Source organism: Belonocnema kinseyi, chromosome 5 (assembly GCF_010883055.1).
Source record: "Belonocnema kinseyi isolate 2016_QV_RU_SX_M_011 chromosome 5, B_treatae_v1, whole genome shotgun sequence".
NCBI classification, from domain to species: domain Eukaryota; kingdom Metazoa; phylum Arthropoda; class Insecta; order Hymenoptera; family Cynipidae; genus Belonocnema; species Belonocnema kinseyi.
In genome coordinates this window covers 78,877,426-78,888,890 of record NC_046661.1, presented here as the reverse complement: position 1 = coordinate 78,888,890, position 11,465 = coordinate 78,877,426, and the positions used below count along the sequence as shown (strand labels likewise).

Here is an 11,465-nt window from a genome sequence, read left to right as displayed (position 1 = left end):
AGAAAATGAATTTATAAATAAAATAGGAGAAATCAGAATAGGATGTGTTATTTTTTTCACTGCAAAATAACATTTTTAGATTAAAAATATCTATTATGATTTACAATTTTCAACAATTTTTGATAATGCTAGAATTTATAAATTTCTCAGTTATTCGCATTTCTCGGATTTTAAGCGATTTTTAAACCAAAATTATTCAATTTCAAAGGTTTACAAATCAGAGTTTTAATCTATTTTAGGTTATGTGTGTTTCAAACAAAAGATTATTATTCAAAGAAACGCATTTTAATTTTTATAGGATTTAGAACCTTTTAACAATTTCGTATTATTTAAGTGTTTTTTTTTAAAATCAGAAATTGGTATTTTCAATAAAGAAATGATATTTCAAAGGAGATTCACAACTAGCAATTTTAGGTTATGATGACATCTTACATCAGAAATTTGTATTTTGAATAAAAAAACCATTAGATTTATATATAATGTCTTTTTTATGATAATAAAATTTGCAAGCTTGAATGATATCGAATTTTGTTAGTGATTTTCTTTATAAATTTGAATGTTTCATTTAAAATTATTAGAATTTAAAGGAAATAAATCATTCTGGAACCATTTTTGGTTACGTTGGAATTATATATCGATGATTAGCATTTCTGAACAAAAATAATTATAATTTGAACAAGATTTAGAATATTTGGACAATTTTTCATTATTTTAGTGTTTTTATTCAGAATTGTTCTTTTTCATTTAAAAAAATTATATTTTAAAGAAAATTCACAACTTTTTAAAAGAGACTTACAATTTAGTAACAATTTGAGGTTATTCTAAAATTTTGCAAGGGTTTCAATTTTTGGTTCGTTTAAGTTTAATACCGGGAACCGCTATAGATTTGAAAGAAGGTTTATAGTGTTTGAAGAATTTTAGGTTATGTTTACATATTTCGCCCGAAAAAAATATATTTTGAACCAAAATCATTAGATTTCTAGAAAAGTGTACAATATTTGAACACTAATAGATTATGTTAGTATTTTTTGTCAAAAATTGGTGTTTTGAACATTGAGAAAGAAATTCCAAAAAGATTGATCAATTTTAACAATTTTATGTTATTTTGGCGAAGATTAATAATTTTACAAAAATGTTTGCTTACGTGGAGACTTACAATTTAGGAAGAAGTTAAGCTTATGTTAAGAATTTTCACTAGAACATTTTTAGGTTGTGTAACATTTTTCGCATGAATAGGGTGATATAAAAAAAAATTTAAAGAAGATTTACAATCCTAAACAAGTTTTTGTTATGTTAGTCATTTTGTTCTAAAAGAAACAGTCAGGCGCGTAGTGCGCTCATTTATTTTCAATTTGAATTCAAATTATTTAATGTTATTCTATAATATAATAAAGCAAATAAAGAAATAAACAAATTGTACATTTTTCTTTGAAAATATTTTTTTTTCTAAAAATAACATTTTTCTTTTTTTAGATTTCCCCAAAAGATACTTTGTTAGTCGTGTCAGGAATGTGTTCCCAGGATAGAAAACTTGTTCCATTTTTCGCTAATGGACCTGGATCAAAATATATGTACGAAGCAAAAACAGTTTGGGATTTAGTATCTGCTGTTAGAAGAGTTGTATCTGGTTGCCAAGGACTCTGGTGTAAAGTCGAAACTTTGGATCCAATTTGGGCCCCTGATCACGAATTTCACAGAAGATTTGCACGGGAAAAATTAAGCGAAAAAGTGGTAAACAAAATTTAATAAATATACAATTGTTATTTTATAAATGAAAAATTATTCAAAGTAGATGTCTCCCTCTTATATGTTTTCTTCCCTTCTCTGCCTACATTCCCCTAAATTCCCCTCTTTTACTTTCCCTCTCCATCAGCACTTCAGTCGTCCCTCCCCACCCCCTTCTCCAACTTTTTCATCTTCTTCCCACTATCCTCACTTCCCTCCACATTTCCCCTCGCTACTCCTACTTTTGTTCCCCCTACTTCCCCTACTTACCGTCCCACATTTTCCAACACTTCTTCTATTTCCTCCACACTCATTTCCCTTTAGGACTCCTACTTTCCCGCTCTTCATTTCTCCTTACTCCCACTTCCACCCATTCGCTTAGTTCTTCTACTTCCCAACCTTACTCTCCCCTCATATCCCCAACTTCCACTCCCCTTGTGAGCTGTGAGTTGAGAGTTGTATGAGTTGCGTGAGTTGTGTAAGTTGTCTGAGTTGTGTGAGTTGTGAGATTCTCTCACTTCTCCTTCTTGAAAAAATTATGACAGGCGGATACTTGACAGAAATTATAAGAGTTTCTACCTAGGGCCACGAGACCGTAAAATGAAGATAATAATAATTAAGATTTGAATTTAACATAATATAAATCAATTTTATTTCTAGGACCCAAGTTTAACTACTGTGATACAAAAAATTACAGAAACAGCTAAGGTAAGATTCCAGTGACATTTTTTTCAAATTTCATAATTAAATTATAAAAAGAATATAATTTTTATCGGTTTTAAGATTTCTAAAAAATTAAGATCTGTTTCGTGAGATATAAATTTAGAAAGTACTGTTTGATTAATAGATTATAAAAATACTAGCTGGGAATGCACTAGCGTGAACTATGATTACGTATCTTGATTTTTATTTCCTAAAATTAAAAATATAAACAATTTAAAAAATTCATTATTAAACAAGTTTTTAATTTCATTTTTTTTTGTTGAATAATAATTAATAATTAAAAGCGTTCCAAATCAAGCAATTTTAGATAAGGTAAAAGTTAAAAAAGAAGGATAATATTTCGAATGAAATATACTATATAATATATATCATAAACTTTAATATTAAGTTTAAAGAAAGTTTAAAATATAATTTAATTTTAAATGTGAAATATTGAAAATGAAAAATTTTTACTGCAGGACATTGAAAATTGAACGAATCTGAACTTCATAATAAATTCTTTTAAAATTAACCGTTTTCAATATTATTTAATAATTATCCAATAACAAAATTTTTTCTAAGCATTCAACTTTTTTTAAAATTTTCAATGATTAATTTTTTTAAATCTTCAACAAAAATTGAACACTTTTGAGATATTCAATAAAAAATAAATAAAAAACAAGATTTCTGACCATGATTTCATTTTTTGGAATTGCAAAATTGTAAGAGATTCAATTCGAAATTGTTTTATTTTAAGATGAGTTTGAAATTTTCAATATTTTGTGATATTTTCAAATAAAAATAATTCAATTTTCAGTGCCTAGTCATAAAATAAATTTTTAAGGTGTGCATTTCTCAAATTATTGTCTTAATTTTTTATTGCTTCGAATTTATTCTGGGGAAATTTATTTCAAAATTTTTTTATTACAAATCGTTCCAACTGGAAACTGTGCAACTTTCAGTTTGAGTATTTTTTAATATAATCCAAACAACTTTGGTAATTTAAATCTGAAATTAATTGATGTGAAACTAACCAAAATTGAACTCAGACAATGTAAAGGATTGAAATGTGGGTCGTTGAATTAATTGCTTTTGAAAGGCGTCAAACTTACAATTATAAAAGATTAAAATTTGTTGTAGGTTTCTGGTTCATCAATAGTGAATACAAAAAATTCGACTGTTAATCATAGTCAACATAATATAAACGAAACCTCCCCTGAAAGTTTGGCTGAAAAATTGACCGAAGAATCGGACGAAAAATCAACCGAAGAATCGGTCGAAAACTCAACCGAAAAATCGACTGAAAAATCAATCGGAAAACCGACTGAAAAATCAACCGAAAACTTGAATGATGAATTAATGAAAAAATCTGCTGAAATATTAACCGAAAAATTGACTGAAGAATCGCCCGAAAAATCGACTGAAAAGTCGCCAGAAGAATCGACTGAAAAATCAACCGAAAAATTGAATGAAAAATCAATCGAAAAATCGGCTGAAAAATTAACCGAAAAATTGACTCAAAAACCAACCGAAAAATCGACTGAAAAGTCAACAGAAGAATCGATTGAAAAATCGAAGGAAGCAACGACGCGAAAATCGTCAATAAAACCCGGAGAAAAATTAAAAGAAAATCCTAAGGAAAATACGACCGGAAGTTCCAGTGAAAATCCACATATTGAGGTAAATATTATAAAAGTTTAAAAAAATATTGAGAAAAACTATTTAAAATTTAGGAAATTAGAAAAAAAGTATAATCAAATTAAAATTAAATAAAACATTTTGGGACTGTCCATAAACTACGTTACCAATTTGAGGGACAGGAGGGGAAAGCGCCAAAAACTAAACGGTTCCTAACAGAAGGGGAAAATTTGAAAAGCACTTTAAAGTTAATATTTCACACTCGTTTCCTTAAACATTCTAATTTTCATTGTTTAAAAATTAATTTATTTTTGCAATATTATCTGCTTGGTTTAAAAACAATATATTTTGTTTTTAAGAATTCAACTGTTTGGTTAAATATGTATCTGTTTTGCTTCAGGATTCAACAGTTTTGTTGAAAAGTGTACTTTTTTAATTTAATTCAACCGTTTTTTTTGTTGGTTTAGATATTCAACAGTTTTATTAAAAATTACCTTTTTGTTGAAATACACATTTTTTGTTGAAAAACTATATTTTTGGGTGAAAATTGAACTGTTTTGTAGATAATTTGCCTTTTTCTCTTCAAAATTGAATAATTTTTTGAAAAATTAATGCTTTTTGTTGAAAATTCTTCTTTTCAGTAAAACATTAATCTTGTTGGTTAAAAAATACAACATTCAGCACTTGGGGTTAAAAATCGATTTTCGTTAGAAATTAATCCTTTTGGTTGGGAATTTAACTATTTTGTTAAAAAATGTTCTTTTTCTCGTTTAATTTAACAGGTTAAATATTCGTATTTTCGTAGAAAATCCATCTTTTATGGTAGAAAAGTTTTCTTGGTTGAAAATTTGGGGGGTTGCAAATTCAATTTTTTGCTGGATATTCATCCTTTTATTTGCGAAGTCAACTATTTTGTTGAAAATCAATATAGTTTGTTGAAATTTCGCCTTGTTTATTTAAAATTAATCTTTTTGTTTAAGAATTCAACTATCTTGTTAAAAATTATTTTTTGTTTTTTTTTTCAATTTCACTGGTTCACAATTCGTATTTTCATGGAACAGTCATATTTCAACTGTCTCCTCAAAAATTCGTCTTTGGCTTTAAAATTGAACTGTTTTGAATTAAATTTCAATCCTTTTTGTTGGTAAATTCCACCATTTGTTTTTAATGTATTTTTAAGTTGAAAATTCGTTTTCTTTAAAAAAAAACACCTTTTATGGTAGCAAATTAATTTTTTTCGGTTGAAAGTGTAATTGTCTGTGAAAAAATGGACTTTATTGCTTAGAAATTTAACTATTTGGTGAAAATTTCAACTATTTTGATGAAAATGCGTCTTTTTAGTAAAAACTTAACTTTTGAAGTTAAAAATTAATCTCTTTAACTGTTTCATATTGAATAAAATATTGTATTTAAATTTATTTTATTCAAAAGATTGTATTCTCCTATGGTACACCAATTTTTGTTTAAAAGCCGCTGAGGTGAAAAAAAGTTCAAAATTGGTAACGTACTTAATGGAGGACCTCTTATTTACTTAATATAATATTTCGTTATAAACAGTAATTTATCTTCGAAAATATGATTTTATTATTAATATTTCTATTCAATATTATAGTTAATTAGTATTCTAATATTAATAAATAAAAAATTTTCAGATTCATAATTTTGACAAAAATCCCAAATCTGAAAATACGTCGAATGTGGAGGTGGAACAAATAATATTATCCCATTCAAGAGCTTCCGGATTTTCGATGGAAACTACCGCAATTATAGGTGCCGTAACATCCTGGGCTGCTACGATTTTTCTTGATTTTTAGCCTTCTTCAATTTTAAAATTGAGTAATTTTCATTAAAAAAGCTGCTGATATTGACTTTGTTTTGCAAAATAGAAGTTTAAATATTTTTTGTATGAATTTGTTGACTTTGACAAAAATTTATCCAAAGGTTATTTGGTTTTCTAAAATATTAAATTAGAGTTTTTTTTTCAATTTTATTTAAAAAAATTTTATTGCATGAATAAGAAATTTTGTGAAACTTATAATTATTTTGGAAATTCAAATATCAGCAACTTTTGTTCGAAGATTGATACATGGAATTTTAAATTCTGCTTGAAATGAATTTTCCTAATTTGTGTTCGTAATTTGTGTCTGTGTGTCTTCCAGTAAATGCAATAAATCAAATTTGTTTAATTCGAGATTTATTTTTAGTCCAGTTTTATAAATGATTACAAATAAGAATTTGTAGCAAAGAAACACAGTAATTTTTTTTTAAATCTAATTTTAAACAAAATACATGAATATTCTAGCAAATAGTTGAGTTTTCAACAATAGAATAATGATTTTTCGTCAAATAGTTAAATTTCAAATAAAAATATGAATTTTCCAACAAGATGGTTGATTTATCACCAAAAAATAGAACTTAAAAAAAAGAACTAATGTTCAACAAAACTTTTGAATTTTGAAGCCAAAGGGGTGAACTATTTACAGTGTAGTTGAATTTTAGACAAAAAAGAACAAAGTTTTAACACAATATATGAATTTCAAACCAGAAACGATTAGTTTTTTCAACTAAAATTATGAATCTGAAAAAAATTAATTTCTGACAGAAGAGTTTAACCCAAAAAATAATTTCATAATCCAGGAGATTAATTTTCTAAAAACGGAATATTAAAATTTTTAACCAAAGAGATGAATCTTCAACCAAAAAAATTAATTTTTAAACATGTCGTTTAACTTTTAACCAAGTAGCTGAATTTCTGTAAAAAATGACTTTTCAACGAAATAGTTGCATTTTAACAAAATAATAACATTTTTAATTAAATGCTAGAATTTAAAAAAATCAACAAAAAAGGTAACATTTTTAATTAAAGACATCCAACTAAATCAAATCCAAATTTTAATTTTTTGTTACATTCTCATCAAATAGATCGAATGTCTTGGTTTTCTGTGATATTGACACTATCCAGTTTTCTCCCATTTTCGGCGTTTTGAGAACCCCCGAGTCTGTCTATCTATCTGTCTGTCTGCAGTCTGACGACACGATAACTTTCGAAGACATTTTTTTATTTAAATTTCCTTTCGCACACTTGTTTGTGATCCAAAAACACAGGTAATGTTATTTGTGGTTTTAGCCATGGAAAATCAACCTGAAAAACGTGATAATTCAACTTACCCACGAAATTACGCAAGATACATGGAAAATACAAGATATAGTTTTTGTTTGAAACGTGGAAAACCCCATAAAAAATCGAAATTTCAAATTAACAGTCAAAAAACGTGAATGATGGTGCAATGGTCAACAGGAAATTTTCTCGTCTTGAATAAACCTACAAAATTGCTCTTTATCATTTTTCAATAGCACCCACAGTTTGTTTATATCTATATTTCACTCCTAAACTATCAATAATAAAATTGAAATAACCACACAAAATATTGTCATTACTGATGTCGGTTTAAATTTGTTTAGCAATTATGTTGAATTATAATTTTCTCAGAACTTCTCACATACTGCAAATTTATGCTTCAAAGAATTCGATTTTTGTATATTTTGTTTACTCCTTTTTTGCTTTGTTTCACAATTTTTTAGCTTTGTAAAAAGTATAATGTAACATGTCGACTTTCTAAAATTTAAACTCAACTTAAATAATATAGAGCGCAAGTTTCATTATGAGAATTTTTTCCTCAAACCCGAAGGAGTTTTGAGAAAGTTATATCTACATCTTCGCTTAATATGTAAGCATAACAATAAATTAATTGATTAACCAGTACCGAGCGCGAAGCAAGTGCCGACAAAAGCGTTACTTTTTTTTCAAACAACACAACCTTCAACAAAAAAGGATGAATTATGTACAAAATTGTTCCACTTTTGAGCAAAAAGGATATATTTTTAATAGAATACATGAATTTTGAACTAAATAAGATCAATTCTAGAAAATATCAATATTCAACAAAAAGTGTGATAGTTACAATGCTGGATTACAAAAATTCTTAATTAAAAAAAACGAAATTTTAACATAATACATTTTCAGCTAAAGTGGTGAATTTTACACAACAAAAAAAGTTAAATTTGAAGCCAAAGAGATAAATATTCTAAAAATATGAATTTTTAACAACGCTTTAGTTCATATTTTTAATATCCAAGTAAATAAAATCCAAAAAATTTAACTGTAAACTAACTCGCTTTAAAAAAATGTGCCCGCTGGGCGGGCACATCCTCATTTCGCACTCCACGCGCGGTGCTTGGTGCCAAGTTTGAGCGAGCCTAGGGCGCTCGTTTTCGTACGTTTAATGCGTTCATTTTAACTAAGATTCTTCAAATATTGTAAATACTATAACTTAAACCGATAATTCATGTCCACTTGAAAAAATTCATCGAGATAATTTGTAAATCTTGTCAAAATCTACTAAAAATAACGTTTTAAACTTATGGATCTCTTAAAAATCCAAAATTGCATATTTTTGAAAATGATCCAAATTTTGGAATTTTTCTCGAATTAAAAAATTTCATTATAATTATTTCGAAAAACATATATTTTACATAGTAGAAATTTGGATTGATATTTCTCAACCTACTAAAAAAAAATGTTTTCTTTTTTTAGAAAATTTTCAAAATGTTAAAAGGCATATAACTTTTTAAAGTTTCGTCGAATTTAAAAATGTCATTAGGATAATTTGCACTTCTTTTTGACGCGTATCAGAAAATTTGACAAAAATTTCTAAAACTCATAAAAAAATTTTATTCAAATTTCGAAAAGACTCAAACTTTTTGAATTTTTGTCTCATCGAAAAATTTAACTGACATAGTTACTAAATATATTTGATATCTAGTGATGAATTTAAATGAAATTTTCTAATCTTTTAGAAGAATATTTTTTTTTATTTTTCTGAACATTTTCAAATTTTTCAAAAGTATATAACTTTTCTAATTTTCATCAAAATAAAAGATTTCATTTGGATAATTTGCAAGTCTTCTACCCATCTATAAGAAACTTTGATTAAAAATTTCAAGTATAAAAAAAAGATTTCTAAAATTTTGAAAATGCTCTAAATTTTTTAATTTTGGTTTGAAATATCTGGTTAACTAACTTATCCTTCATTTTTGGAACCTTAATAAGCGTATGAAAGGCTGACTTGATTGGTCAAATCCTTCGAAAGATAGCGTGACTACAACATTCAGGTAACCATACATACAGACATACAGATATACAGACAGGCACCGATAAAATTTTATGATTTCCGGATTCTTTGAGTGCCGAAACGTAAAGATCCGTTAAAAACCAAAGATCGAAAATTTGGACGATTACATTACACTCTCATGAATGAGAATGTAAACATCATCTTTCAACCGAATAGTTGAATTTTCAACTGAAAAATATGAATTTTTAATGGAAAAGTTAAATTTCTAACCAACCTAATGAATTTTCCCGGAATAAGATTAATTTTTAATTAATTTATTAAAACAAATTTTTAACAAAATTGTTGAATTTTAAAGCCGAAGGGGTGAATTGTCTACAAAATGTTTAAATTTTTAATCCGAAACTATAAGATTTTAACAAAAAAAGTTGATTTTTTACAAAATCGTTAAATTTTCATAAGAATAGTTTAACAAAAAAGTTATAATTTTTAATCGAATAGCTCAATTTTTTACCAAAATGTTGAATCTTCAACCAAAACAGATTAATTTATAAATAAACATTTTTAATAAAAAAAGATTAATCATAAAACAAAAGATTAATGCGCGCGCGTCTCACAAGTTTTAGCGCGCCTAGGCCGCGGCGGTTGAATCTCGCGTTTCGCGCTCGATAATGGGTTACCTCGTTACTTTCATCGTTTTTCCACACATTTTTTTTTTTATTTTCGATGTTTTTTTCCACGAATAAAACAAAAAGTACGCGTCCAATCACAATTTTTCTAAATTCATCTTTTTTCGTATCCTACATAGTTTGCCCATAAAATGGAATTTTTGATTTTTCATTATTTTTTGTGCAATCAAAATTTTAATTTTCGATTTTCAAAAAAAATTCAAAAACTTTTTCTGATAATCTTGTAGGGCTTTCAAAAATCAATTTTTTTCTTCTCTTCACTTTTTTTCATATCTTGCGCCTTTTGGCTTAAAATTTTGATTTTCGGTTGATTTTAAAAATTTCGAAAATGCTATAACTCTAAGAATTTTCTTTTTACCGGAAAAGGTTCAAGGATAAATTGTTTATCCTTTTCAATACTATAAATATCTGTACATATACTTTTCAAAATCAAAAAAAAGTGGACTCAAAAATTTTCAAAATGTGCTCACTTTTTGAATTTTTATCAAAAATGGCTGGTTAGCGAACTCGTACTTTTTTTTAAGACCTAAAAAAATTGTGCCAAAGATGGATTTTATCTGTTCATTTTTTCGAGAGTTGTCATGTTGACAGATGGACAGCTGGACAGACAGACAGACGCAGTCGTAAGAACTTTTCTTTTGGATTCATGGAGTCTCGAAACGTGGAGATCCGTTGAAAAGCTGTGGTGTCAAATGTCGGATAATTCTAATACTTTCTCAATCATAAATTATGAGAATGTGAAAAGATAAGTTTTATTCACAAAATGGTTGAATTCTTAACCCGAACATAAGATTTGTTAATAAAAAAGTAAATTTTTCACCAAAGTATAGAAACCTCAATCAAACCAGATTAATTGAAAACAAAAAAGTTGTATTTTTAATAAAAACGCATGAATTTTCAACTAAGAAAATCAACTCTCGACCAAAAACAATTACTTTTTGAAAAAATGCATGAATTTTCAATTTCAAAAGATTAATTTTCACTGGAAAATATAAACTTTAATCTAAAAATCAAAGAGAGGAAGTTTCACATAATGTGATGAATCTTACAAAAAATTCATTTTCAACCAAGGAGTTCAACCCAAAATATGATTATTTAACCTTAAAGATTGACTGTCTAGCAATGGTATAGTTAAATTTTCAAACGAAGATATGAATTCTTAACCCAAAATTTTCCGAATTTCGGACAATTTTAATACTTTCACAATCCTAAATAATGAGAATTAAAAAAAATTATCTTTTTACGAAGTAGTTCAATTTTCAATAGCAGAGTTTTAAAACAAAAGTCGTTGATTTTTTCTTAATTAATTCCATCAGAGTATTTTATAATAACAAAACAAAAACCAGTTTCTTTCAGGTGGAGTGAAAATATTAAGAAATTCTTAAATCTCGTATGAAATAATTTAGGTCGAGAAAAGTGGAAGTTATCTCGTAAAGCGTAACATGGAAATTAATGAGGCCTATCGAAACAAAAAATTAGGTGATGAAAGTGCTTTATTTAATGAAAAATAGTGTGCATGAAACTGAAAATAAAAAAGACCAAACATCCGGTTCTAGAAATAATATAAATTAGATAACATTTT

At 26.8% G+C, this 11,465-nt stretch overlaps 1 protein-coding gene across 1 annotated transcript in view; it reads left to right on the top strand.

Moving 5' to 3' along the window:
• Window positions 1-11,465, top strand: part of LOC117173723 — a 55,099-nt gene that overhangs the window by 17,305 nt on the left and 26,329 nt on the right. The window contains exons 8-12 of the mRNA XM_033362364.1: window positions 1,474-1,731; window positions 2,386-2,433; window positions 3,568-4,107; window positions 5,718-5,878; window positions 6,270-6,273. Coding sequence (XP_033218255.1) covers window positions 1,474-1,731; window positions 2,386-2,433; window positions 3,568-4,107; window positions 5,718-5,878; window positions 6,270-6,273 — 1,011 coding nt within the window. The remainder of the gene's footprint in view (window positions 1-1,473; window positions 1,732-2,385; window positions 2,434-3,567; window positions 4,108-5,717; window positions 5,879-6,269; window positions 6,274-11,465) is intronic.